Source organism: Barbus barbus (assembly GCF_936440315.1).
Source record: "Barbus barbus genome assembly, chromosome: 2".
Lineage (NCBI taxonomy): Eukaryota > Metazoa > Chordata > Actinopteri > Cypriniformes > Cyprinidae > Barbus > Barbus barbus.
The window spans coordinates 10,917,409-10,931,294 of record NC_136730.1 but is presented as its reverse complement, the minus strand read 5'-3'; the positions used below and the strand labels follow the sequence as shown (position 1 = coordinate 10,931,294).

The 13,886-nt window shown below is 35.3% G+C and overlaps 1 protein-coding gene across 1 annotated transcript; it reads left to right on the top strand.

Moving 5' to 3' along the window:
• Positions 1–6,311: 6,311 nt before the first annotated feature.
• Positions 6,312–12,169, top strand: LOC306878623 (ammonium transporter Rh type C 2-like). Its single transcript, XM_079431061.1, has 11 exons — positions 6,312–6,640; positions 6,802–6,994; positions 7,768–7,918; positions 8,887–9,034; positions 9,105–9,271; positions 9,406–9,543; positions 9,629–9,765; positions 10,194–10,318; positions 10,410–10,486; positions 10,661–10,740; positions 11,160–12,169. Exons 1-11 carry the CDS (start codon positions 6,415–6,417, stop codon positions 11,191–11,193), a joined length of 1,476 nt encoding a protein of 491 aa, XP_079287187.1. The 5' UTR covers positions 6,312–6,414; the 3' UTR covers positions 11,194–12,169.
• Positions 12,170–13,886: the final 1,717 nt, after the last annotated feature.

Sequence of the window (13,886 nt, the reverse complement as noted above, 5' to 3'; positions counted from 1 at the left end):
AAATGAAATCAGCATCTCCATAAAGCTTGTCAGCAGAAGGAAGCATGAAGTGCTCTAAAATTTCCTGGTAGATGGCTGCATTGACTGCGGATAGTGGACCAACACCAGCAGATCACATGGCAGCCCAAATCATCACTGACTGCGGAAACTTCACACTGGACTTCAAGTAACATGGATTCTGTGCCTCTCCACTCTTCCTCCAGACTCTGGGACCTTGATTTCCAAATGAAATGCAAAATTTACTTTCATCTGAAAAGAGGACTTTGGACCACTGAGCAACAGTCCAGTTATTTTTCTCCACAGCCCAGGTAAGATGCTTCTGACGTTGTCTCTGGTTCAGAAGTGGCTTGGTAGCCCTTTTCCTGAAGACGTCTGAGCGCGGTGACTCTTGATGCACTGACTCCAGCTTCAGTCCACTCCTTGTGAAGCTCTCACAAGTGTTTGAATCATCTTTGCTTGACAGTATTCTTAAGCTTGCGGTCATCCCTGTTGCTTGTGCACCGTTTCCTACCCAAATTCTTCCTTCCAGTCAACTTTGCATTTAATATGCTTTGATACAGCACTCCTTGAACAGCCACCCCTTTCAGTAATGACCCTCTGTGACTTACCCTCTTTGTGGAGGACGTCAATATTCGTCTTCTGGATCATTGCCAAGTCAGCAGTCTTCCCCATTATTGTGGTTTCAAAGAACAAGAGACACCCGGAATTTATACTGTAGGGATGGTCATTAATTGAAACTCAAATGTAAATATTCTAATATTTTGAGATACTGATTTTTGACTTTCATGAGCTCTAAGTTCTAATCATCAAAATTAAAACAAAAAACTTTTGAAATATTTTACTTTACATGCAATGAATCTAAAATATATGAAAGTTTCACTTTTTGAAATAAGTTACAAGAAATGAACTTTCACGATATTCAAATTTTTTGGGATGTACCTGTATTACTTGCTCACTAGTGGATCGTCTGCAGTGAATTGGTGCCGTCAGAATGAGAGTCCAAACAGCTGATAAAAACATCACAAAAATCCAAAAGTAATCATAAGGTGTTTTAATTTTAAACCATTACTTTTGACCAAAAGTCCATAATCCTTAAGACTTCCTCTAGTGAAAGTTCATCCTCTGATGTCCTCTCACATTAAATCCACCGGCATATTTGTTTAAAACTGTTTTTGCTTGTAAACTGTGTTTGACCTGTGCATATTCCTCTCCTGATTCAGATGAGACACCCTTTTCACTAGAAAAAGTAATATTATGGAGAGAATACTCAAATTTTGAAATTTTAGATGGAAGCGATTGGTTTAAAATGAAAAACATCATAATGATGAATTTGTTTCCTAAAAACATGGTCTGACGGTGAATAAATCCTCAGCAAATTTTCAATTTTGGGTGAACTGTTCCTTTAAGATATGACATGGGTTTGAAGAGCTAAGGTTCTGCGCTAAATGCTTGACAGGATGATCAGCCTTACAGGGGGTTAAGACCTCATGAGCCTGTCAGGCATGTGGCAGGGCACCTTTCTCCAAAGGGCATTTCAAAGCATTGGGTGGAAGTGCCTATAAAAAATTCTTTCAGTATTTTTGACACGTTTCAAATTACACCTTTAATTGGATGCTTTTGTTCCCATGCAATTGTGAATGCTGCTTAAATAAACTGGACGTATAATCATGCAGTACTAAATCATGTCACAGATCAGTTTGCTGTAGGATACAAAAAGTTTTACAATAAACTTTTTTTATTTAAGTTGTATGTAATACTTGCAATACCTTATGCATCTGAAGCATTTTAATATACATAACGCCTACTGAATACACTGACTTGTAGTATATATTTGGAGTAAAGAGCTTTTAGAATGTTAAACACTTATAGAAATGAAACAAGTGAGTTAGTAAAAACTAATTTTATTTAACACCCCTACCCACTCCCACAAAAGCAGGAAGGTAGTGACAGCTCTGGCAGTGTGAGTGTATGTACATTTATGTGTAGTCATTCATCCACATTTGAACAGAGTGGACAGTGAATTGCTGTAAATACAAAACGATAAGAAAAAAAGAACCTGCTTTAAAATCCAGCAACACAACGGTAGCTATAACTTTACAACAGCAACACTGTGCAGTGCAGTGCTGTGTTTTGTTAGGAGACGCGCAACAGTTCTTCTGTGGCTTTATATGTATTTTTGTTTACACAATTTTGCAAAATCAATAGAATATTGTGTCTAATATCACAATATTAACTTCTTATCGAATTGCAACTGGTCGGTGTTCAAAAAATGCTGGGAAATCACTTCACGTAACCCTGCAAGAGTGATTACTTACAGGATGTCTGAAAAATAAAAATCACATTTTAGAGAAGAAAAAAATCACCCACTTTCAAAGCTGCTAAATAGTAACAACTTTCAACTTCGAGGACCTTGATAGAAATGTAGTGGAGTGAAAAGTGCATTATTTTCTTTCAAATGTAGTGAAGTTAAAGTCATAAGTTTCCAGAAAAAATAATACTCAAGTAAAGTACAGATACTCAAAAAGTGTACTTAAGTACAATACTCAAGTAAATGTACTTCATTGCTCTCCACCTCTTTCTTAAAATTTCACATCTAATTAAATGCTTGCCGTTCTCGGTGTTAGCAATTTCTGAGTGAAAACTGATATTTGGTCTTAAAATAAGTCAAAACAAGCTTTAAAAAGCTAAAAGCTAAAGCTAGCTGAAAAAGCTAAAAATCAAGGCAAATTTCCCAGTAAGAACCCAGGGTTAAAATCCAGGGGAAATCTTGGAAAAGTGTGAAATTCACACTTAGAAAAATCATTGAAATTTCTAGATTCATTATTCATCTTATTTCTGATGAACTGCTTGTTGTATTCCTCATAAGTTGCTATAGATAAAAACATCTACTAAATGATATTAAATGTCGAATGAAGTTGAATTTGACTAGTTATGTCAAAAGATTGTGCTATTTCTTAATAGAATAAACAATACAAATTAAACGCCTTTTTCTGTAATCATGACTGGAAATGTCATGTCAATTAATTTGTCATAAAAGTATGAACCCTGAAATGCTTTCAGTTTTTGAAACCCCTGGAATCATGGAAATTATTTATTTTATTATTCTAACATATTGTCATTTAGAGTTTCTGTAAAATAAATATCACAGTGACAGGAACATGGCAAAAGCCAAGGCCTATACTGGGAAGATGTGTGAAACTGCATGTAGTAGTAGTGTAGAGGCCACATTTTAGCTGATCTGATCAAGTCAAGTCACTTTTATTTGTATAGCGCTTTTAACAATGAAAATTGTGTCAAAGCAGCTTTACTTCAGCTTGATATAAAGTTGGGTGGCTTTACAGTATTTAGACCGGGAAATAGTGTGTCGAAATAATGTCAATAATAATAATAATTTATTAATAATAATTTGAGTTCATCAAATCTTGCTCTGGAAGGCCAATGCCCCGCAGAGTTTAGCTCCAACCCTAACCAAATACACCAAAGCAAGCTTATCAAGGTCTTCGTGATCCCTAGAAAATCACAGGTAAGTGAGTTCGCTCAGGGTTTTGAGGCAGTGGCCTCCAGAACAGGTTTTGAGAAACCCTGCTCTAAACCAGGCCAGCTGCAGGTGGAGATTTTCAAGATCTGATCCTAATCCAAGCATGTCTATTTCCGCCAAGCCTCTCTTTAGTGGGTGGTTGTTTTTTATTAACAAATGGACCTCACTCCACTTGTCACTGTGATGGACTGCTGTAACGAGGTGGTTTCTAAATTTGCTTTTGATGCTTTTGTAAGATGCTTTTACTTTCATCTTGGTCATACGCAGTTGTGATATGAACTACAGTTATCTTTAGTGGTTTTTGTTTTTATATGAACTTGGGGAAAAATGGCACAAAGCAACATCATTGCACTTTGCTATAAGTAGCTATATACAGTATATATTCAACATAATTTCTGGAGTCTTCAGTGTCACATAATCCTTCAGAAATCATTCTAATAAGCTGACTTTAATTATTATAAATTTTGACAATAGTTTTTGGAAACCATGAAACTACCATTTTGGAGTAAACTTTTTTAAAATAATAATCATAATCATACTTTTATTGAGCATTAGTTCATTTAACTGATTAATATTTTTACACTATTTCACAATATTACTGTATTTTACTGTATTTTTGATCAAATAAATGCAGCTTTAGTGAGCATAAGAGACGTATTTCAAAAACATTAAACATCTTCATTATTATATATGCTTCAAATTTACTTCAAAGTGACCTTGGGATTCAATTATAATATAATGCAAACTTTTTAGGTTTTAGACAGAGGTTTATGTATGATGACTTTTAATCAGATGCATTTTAGATGAAATGACCACTGTATTAAAACATTATTGGACTTATTTGGGGATCATTTATATAGTGACCACTGCACTGAAAATCAAATGTTATCTTTGTTTCGAATCACTGTACATTATTGAAGGCTTGACTTGATTGACAGTGGATCATGTGAGAGATATCCTTATGTCGCCAGTGATGGTATGTCCTGGTGACAGATCGCAAAGGCCAGGCATGGTCATGTAATTCCTGTTATCCTTGGAATGCTGTCCTGATAAGGATCTGAGGGCCATGCTTATTGTCACATGTTCTCTACCTATTTTTTGATTAAACACTCCAGAAGCACTGTGAGAGCCACATGCTCTCTAAGCCAAGCATGAAGATATGCACACACCTCCTTTTTTATTGTCTAGACGTGAGACTGACTTTGGGATGTGAGACAAATTACTTAACAACCAGTGAAAAGTTTGGACACGATTTACTGTAGTCTCTCCTGCTCTCTTGAAGCTTTCTAATTAAATACTTGGAATTATTGTTGTATACATACAATTTTGACCATTTTGCTGTTATTTGAGAAAATGGAAAGTAATGTGAATCTTGCTGTATCTTGCTGAATGGATGATGCAAAAGCGGTTTGTTTTTTTATTCAAAACGTTTTTAATATCAGAAAAAAGCACGTTCATTTAAAATTTTATATTTTAGATTATATTAAATACAGAGGCAGTTGATTTTAAAATATTTAATTTAAAAGTATTTAAAATATTTGAATGCATAATAATACAATTTAAATCAAAATTTGATCGAAGTCCATGCTGGTAGAAGTTTAAAAAAAAAAATTAAATCATCAAATATGGTGGCTTTAGAACATGGGTGAAAATTTTGTCAGCTCCCAAATGCACGTGCATTGACATGAAGATGTGCAAATGTGGATGATTTTGTAATGCCTTAGAGAAGTGACTGCTGTTCTCAGATTTGCAATCTATTCAAGTCAAGTCTTCTTTATTTATAAAGCGCTTCATACAATACAGATTGTATCAAACCAGCTTTAGTACAGTAGTACAGCTTCTTAGAAAACGCTGATAATATCTGGTATGTACCCAACCGAGAACGATGTCAATCATTGAGATATTGGACATTTATGTGTCTTATGACTTAGGACTTGACTGCTTGCAAAAGAAGCTTAATAATATTTAATGTTCACCCCCTTTTTTTTCTTTTTTTTCACTCAATCTCTTTAAGATAGAATAGATTTTGCAAAAAGTGCCATTTTATTTTTAAAAATTTTTTTTTTATAATTTTTTATTTTATTGTATCAATTTTTATTTGTTTTGCTAATTTTTCATTTTTATTTTCATTAGTTATAGAAGAATTGGAAAATGTTATTCAAACATCTAGTCATTGCTAAAACTGTAATGTAAAAAATATATGCATTTTACTTACAGACGGATGATCAGGAACCACACAGATGATTCTTTGCATGAGTTGAAAGCCGATTTGATTTATTCAGGTACTCAAAAAAAAAAAAAAAAAAGTTGCCCTGCTAAATAAAAGCAATAGCGCAGAATGAAAAGAAATGAATCACTTTTTACAAAACATGCACAGACAGATTTCCGCTCTTAGTCATTAACGTGTTTGCCCTGATTTTCCTGATTTTGAGGGTTTGGATATGCACAGACACCTAAAACCTTCCAAAAGTATAAAACTTCTGGCAGAAGTGGTCCATAAAAAAAGTGCAAAGAAAAAAGATCTGACCTAAAGTTGACTTGCAGTTGCAAAGTTGTTCTGTATTGTCCAAGTGTAATTATAATTAAGTCTCATGTGACTTCTTAAAATAAAAAAGAAGTAGTAGTAGTCAGGCACCAGAGCAGATATTGATCAGTCTTGTCAGGTGAGTATGACGGCCACCCGGATTTCATTTCCAGAAGGTACACCCACAACAGGTGAGCGGTGACACACCTCCAGATAACAAGCTACTGTATAAATACAGCTGCACTTGACGTAGAAATTACAAGAAAGCTGCTTCCAACGGATCTTCTCTTCACTTCACCAGAAATTACAAGAGAGCTTCAGACAACAGATCTCTTAACATCTTGACTTCACCATGGGTAACTTGGCTGCCTGCTGCCGAAGCTTCTGGTGCAAGGCCAAAAGCCTTCACGTCCGGATGAGCCTGCCTTTGGTCTGCTTCGTGTGGCAGATCGCCATGATCATCCTGTTTGGAGTGTTTGTGCGTTATGATGATGAGTCGGATGCACACTGGTCTGACCACAAGCGTGAGAACAACATCACGAGTGACATTGAGAACGACTTCTACTACAGATACCCAAGTGAGTTTTCAACATCTGCAGGGATTGATGCTAATTAATTAATTAACTTTTTTTCAGCAAAGCGATTAATTTTGTTGAGCTTAAAAGTTAGGGAGGTCCTGCTGTTATAGGCCTTTGTTCATCCATTAACCTTCTCCACCCTCTCTGTCCTTGCTCGGCAGGTTTTCAGGATGTCCATGTGATGATCTTCGTGGGTTTTGGCTTTCTCATGACCTTCCTGAAGCGCTACAGCTTCGGTGGAGTCGGGTTCAACTTTCTCATCGCCGCCTTTGGTCTGCAGTGGGCTCTTCTCATGCAGGGCTGGTTTCACTCTCTGGACCCGGTTGATGGCCAAATCAAGATCGGAATTGAGAAGTAGGTTTCGCCCCTCACACACACTAAGGGATGAATGGGCCTGTTTACACCTGGTCACTTCATGCGTTTTCTCTGATCGTGAACATACCAGGTGTAAATGCCCTCCGAGGCGCATTTTTAAATCGATTGCTCAAATCACTTCAGGGGCTGGTCTGGGCGCGTGCCTGACAATCATGGACAAGTCTAAATGCATCTGGTTGTTGAAACCACATATGTAAATTTTACTCCTCCCCAAATGTTAGAATAATAATAAACGTGTGAGAGCGCATGTATGGTAGGCCTATGTTGTAGTAGCTTAAGACAGCGCTGATGCAACACGCATCGCCGAGGATGAGTAGCTGAGTATCTCTTCAGCAGCCGATGCGCAAACTCCTACGAATGAAACTGAAATAGTCCACAGTTTCACTCCACACACAATCATCTTTATTAAAAGCAGTGAGACTAACTTATCTTTACAGTGTTGATGCTCCGCGCTCTTTTCTATTGCGGATGGAAACGTTTTAACAAATCAGATAGATATCCGATCAGCGAAAACGCATGAGCGTGAGCGACCAGGTGTAAACAGGCCCAAGTCTCTTGCACGTGAAGTATAGGCTAAAAGTTGTTTTTGTGTATATGCCATATAATGGCACAGTGCCATATGCATGTTTAAATCACATTGCAAATGTGATTTTCCTGATCAGTGCATCAGATGATGTTGACTTATGTGATACAGCTGATATAGAAAATGAAGAATTAAAACGAACCATAATTTTCCATCTTTCTTGCATCAGTATCATCAATGCTGACTTCTGTGTGGCTGGATGTCTCATTGCTTATGGAGCTCTGCTGGGGAAAGTCAGTCCAGTGCAGCTGATGGTCTTGACACTATTTGGCATTACACTGTTTGCAGTTGAAGAATACATCATTCTTCATGTTCTCCATGTGAGTAGCACTGTTTTATTATTATTTTTTTTTTTACACTATTATGTTTTAAGATTTTGAATTAGTTTTATTTTTATACTTCTCATTTTAATGTTAGTTGTACTTTAAGTTACACTCTGAACCCTAATGCATCAACAGAACTCAAAACATTTGAGGGTATCAGTTACATAGACTCAAAGATCAACTTAAAATTTTCAATTGAATTTTTCTATATATATATATATTTGTACTACACAAGCTTTTTTAGTACATTTTTATGAGCTTTTATTTTTATAGAATTATTTCAGTTTTTTAAATTATTTATTTTTATTTTTAATGTTGCCTTGGAAAGTTTTTAATCTTTTATATATATATATATTATAAACTGTTGCCACAGTTTTGTTAGTGCCTTTTTCTGTTCTAAAGAAGGGGGTGTCCCAACACTTTTGTCCTTATAGTGTCTATACAAATAATTGGTGTTTGGTGATGAGTTTTTGGCTCAAGGTCTGCATTTAAAGTCACACCAGAGGTGTTCAGCTGGGATCAGGCTTTCTGCAGACCAGTCAAGTTCTTCCACACTGACTGAATCAATCATGTCTTTTTGAACCGTTCCTTATACACAGAGGCACTGTCATGTTAGAATAGAAAAGGGTCCTGTCCAAACTGTTGCTATAAAATTAGAAGCACACAATTCCCTAGAATATCATTATATGCGTAAACATTAAGATTTGTTATTATAGAAATGACTAAAGTAGTCAAACACGTTCATTAGAAGGCGGTGACCCAATACTTTTGGCAATATAATGCACAGTATGTATATACATACATACATACATACTGTACATACGTAATTTTTCAATTAACAAAAATGTTTTAAGTTTTAGTTTCAACTAATTAACAACCCTTGTGAACATCCACCATCCCCAAGTCCTGAATATTTCTATACCCAAATCAAAGAAATTCTGACACATTGTTCTTACGTTTCATAGGTTCGGGACGCTGGTGGATCCATGGTCATCCACACTTTTGGAGCATATTACGGTCTGACAATATCATGGATTCTTTATCGACCGAAACTAGACCAAAGCAAGAGTCTGAATGGATCTGTCTACCACTCTGATGTCTTTGCTATGATTGGTAAGTGACTTATATATGCCCTTGATAAGATCGTACATGAGCTGCTTTCAACCAATGTTTCCTCTTACAGGCACCCTCTTCCTCTGGATGTTCTGGCCCAGTTTCAACTCTGCCATCTCAGATCATGGAGACGGACAACATCGGGCCGCCATAAACACCTACCTTGCTCTGGCTGCTTCAGTCCTTACTACGTTTGCCATATCAAGCCTTTCAGCCAAGAGGGGAAAACTGGACATGGTAAATTACATCACCTCATAATGTCCCAATTACACAGTTTAACTAAAATGAAAATTATAAAAATAAAACCTTTCAATATGAACAAAACTAGTATCTCTGGTAATAAAATTTGTAACATTCTTTGTGCAACTCAGGTGCATATCCAGAATGCAACTCTGGCTGGGGGAGTCGCCATGGGAACAGCAGCCGAATTTATGATCACACCGTATGGTTCTCTCATCGTGGGCTTCATCTGTGGGATAATCTCCACATTCGGCTACCTGGTGCTCACTGTGAGTCTGACAGAAGAGCAGGTGCATTTGAGCATCATATGCCATGTGAGAGCAGATTAATTTATATCTGTTTTTCTCCATGCAGCCCCTCATGGAGAAGTACCTGAAGATTCAAGACACATGCGGCATCCATAACCTGCACGCCATGCCTGGCGTCCTGGGAGCAGTCGTGGGTGCCATCACAGCGGCTACTGCCAGTGAGAGCGTCTATGGACATGAGGGGTGAGTGTGGCTCCAAACTGTTTGGTGACATGAAATTTGGAATCGCACAAAGTGGCTTTGATTGTAAAATTCTATATTTCAAAGCAGCTTCATGTTAACAGTAAAAAAACAGTGAACCCCGATGCATGGATTATTATATCAAGTAGGGGGAGATAAGTAAATACATTTTAAGATTATTATATTGCGACAGCAAAAAAAGCTGCTCTAAATAGATAATAGTGCCTTTATTCGTCTCAGTTCAGATTAAGTTCAGTAACCGCAATGATGTTGCCAAGTTAATGTCATTATCCAGCTCAATTCAGTTCAAACTGCTCTCTCTCATGCCATATTGTCAGTGCAGCTAAATCAATAGCATTACTGAATATGAATTGTCTTCTTGAATATTAAAACTGTGAATGTTGCTGATACAAATTCCTTTTTCTCAACAGGTTGATAAACACCTTTGATTTTAAAGGGAAATATGCTGGGAGGACACCTGCCATGCAAGGAGGCTTCCAGGCCGCCGGTCTTTGTGTTGCTCTTGTTTTTGGAATTGTAGGTGGAGCGGTAGTAGGTGAGCATCCAAAACATTTCTTTTAAGTACCACATTTTTGTATGGTTTTACTTTTACTGAACTGTAATAACCCTCATATATGTATCTACAGGTTTTATTCTGAAACTGCCATGCTGCTGGGGAAACCCGGCCGACGAAAACTGCTTTGATGATGAAGTGTACTGGGAAGTGAGTTTGATTTCATTTGTATTTACTTGTTTCACAGCTAGGTTGCACTATAGTACTCGAATAAGGACATAGTCGTCTATAAATCTAAATGTGACAACTAGCCCCTGTTTCTTTTATACGGTGTGAACTCTTTCGGTCTGGACTGTTTTTAATGATTAAAATCATCCTTTCCAGGTGCCTGAGGATGAGGATGAGGAGAGCATTCCTTCCGTTCTAGAGTACAACAGCCACATGGTCGGCAAAAATAGAGACATGTAAGTATATTCTCTTGGTGTTATGAAAAGAGAGAATACTATAGGCTATAATATATAGAAATTAAGTTGAACCTTTTTGTCATTGTATCTAGTTTATATTGTTTAATGTTTATTATAGAAGTTAACAGAGCATTTTAATGGGTTCAGAGTCTATATAGTGAAATGCAACATAAACTCCATGCTTGTTGCACTCTATTATATGACCATGAGATGGCAGTACACAACCACATAATAGATTTCCAGTTTTAGGCGCAGTTTATCACAGTAACACTATCTATTAGTTTTGTAGCTGTATCTCAGTAAAGAAATACATTTACACCAACCATATGTATTTATTTCAGTTTTTTTTTTTTTTTCTGTCTTAATCTATTTTAATGCATCCTAAATATTGATTTTATTTCATTTCTTTCTCCATTCAGGTCAGAGTCTAACTTCACTGTTGAACAGAGCTAATGCAAGATGTCTGTATGAAAAAGATGAAACATCACATCATATTGGGACCAAAAAAAATGAAAAGAATGTTTTCTGTAATACCTAAAAAGTCCCTGTATTACCTTTGTGAGGTATTGGCCTGCCTAATAGAGCAGAGGCCCAGTAGGGTCAGCTCTTAGTTCAATTTCATGTCTTTAGAGTTCTCAAATTAATTTAATCAATAGGTTTATGCATATATAATTTCTAAAACTAAAGCATGTATATTTTATAATCCAACTGTACTAGTTCTAGGCTTAAACTGCATTTAGTTGCAATCATTCTGGAAAAGAATGAAATAATTATTGTACTCTGTCAAGTTTGCTGCTGTGATAATGAAGTGACTACAGATTATTGATATTATGTATGTGTACATGTATGTATTATCTAGCTTTTTTCAAGTGTCCAGTGATGTGATATTTTTCCTTCCTGGCATGTAGAATATTATATTTGATTATGTGAAGGATTGCATGATAACTTTTGAGTGTTTTTAGACTATGTTGAATGCTAATAATATTTTAGCATTTTTATTTTTATCATGAAGCTTTATTATATTTGCCGTTTTAAATATAAAATGCAACATAATCTTTCTGCTCAATGACTTTACAATGGTGCTCAAAAACTGTGTACTTGCTAAATGCAAATGTTTATTTGTTTGTTTGTTTGCACAGCTGTTGTACTTTATACTGAGATCTATTAAATGTTTAAACATCTAAAGTTATTTTCTTTTTATACTTTAATTGTTGCTTCAATTGCCTTAATTAAAGGCAATTTTGCACCTTAATTTTTTTCTACCAAATATCCCAAATCACTTATCGGAATGTAATAATTAATTAAGCTCTCGCAAATACAGTCTTATGTATTTTTATAAAAAAAAAAAAACTATAAAAGTACATTTAAAAGACATGCACTTCAAATATTTTATTGTCTTTTGTTAAACAAATAAATATGTTGTTACTGCTAATTGAGCCTGTGAATAGAATCCTATATAAATCTAGAATATGGTGTAAAAGTAAAACTACTAGAGCCATGCATTGATTATCTGTTATCTAGAGTCTGTCAAACTCACAACAAACGCTCTTTAATTGAGCTGCTGGTCATCTGTTGCGTGCGTTTGGTCACCCTCAGGCCAGACTCCTCCATTCTAATGGAAATAGACTCTTGTAGAGGGTCAAACGGGGTCAATTGGGTCATTTCCTGATCAATCACCGTGACATTTAATGAACTTCAAATACACTGCTTTTGTGAACGAGCACAGTATGACGCCGAAGATGATGTTTTTTGTCTTTATGAATGAGTTTAATCTGTGCGTGATTTCATGTTCATGAATTTAATAGGTGTGCTATTAAATATAGGTGTCTGTACTCAAACCTGACAGTACTGTTTAATATTATGGCCAGGAAGACTAAAAATAGGCTGTATTGAAAACAAGAATATACTCTGTACTATTTCTGCCATTTATAATATTTATATTGAGTAAATATATACATTTCCTATATATAATACACGTACAAAAATGGTGTAGGAATTACTTTAAAAACAATTTTCACTCACAAATTGCTACTTAATTTCACAAATAATTACAATGAACTGTGAAATTTTACAAAGAAACGTGACATTATTAAGCAGAAATACTGAAATAATATTGTATTTTAAAATGTACTTTTTTTTTTTTTTTTTTTTAACAGTGCACTATATTTTCCAAAATGTGTGGAATACAACAGCGCTCACTGTATCTCATAATTTAGTGTGTTTCATTTACAGTGTGACAACTGAATAAGCCACATCTCTCTTGGCTCAATATTTGCTTTGCCAAAAGACATTTTGTTTTTACACAATATTGGATAAAAAATGCAGAACAGCCAATTTTATTTCCAAGTTTACACCTGCATTTATCCTTAATTTCCACATGGTACACTTTTTTGCTTGTCTTTGTTTATTTGACATTACTTTTTTTATTCAGTTTGACATAGATTGTGGATTCTATGCTTATTTTTCCATTTGTATGAGTAGTAAAGTGCCATATAATATTGCAGCTAGTTTGAGAAAAAAAAAAAAACTCTATACAGTATAGATTATGTATACGGATCAAATTGTATACATTTTCTGTATGCATAAAATAGACAGAAGACCTATACATGCAGTATATACAGAACACACTGTATCCCGGTATCCCACAATGCAGTGTGCTTGGCTTGACCTTCCATTTCCAGAGTGAAAAACTGGCAATCAGCCACAATTTTTAACATCTTGCTTCAATATTTTAATATTCGAGATTTTCACAAAATGGTGATTAAAAATGTAATATTTTCAAAGAAATACTGCCTTTATTCTGACTTTCCTGAGTTTCCACTGGTTAAGCAGAACAAATGGAAATCATATATTTTTTTGCTTGTCCTTTTGTTTATTTGACATTATTTTTCTATTCAGTTTGACATAGATTGCGGAATCTTTGGCTTTTTTACCATTAAAATAAACTCACCAACTTTTTTATAAAATCTCCAGTGTTCTTTACATAAAATGCATTAACTTCCCATCTACACTATTAAAAAAGGTCTGCACTAAAAAACAAAACAAAAAAATTAAATCAAGGGGATTAAGAGAACTACACTCTTAAAAATAAAGGAATGAAAATGCGTGCCATAATAGAACAATTCTAGGCTTTTTAATCTTAGTAT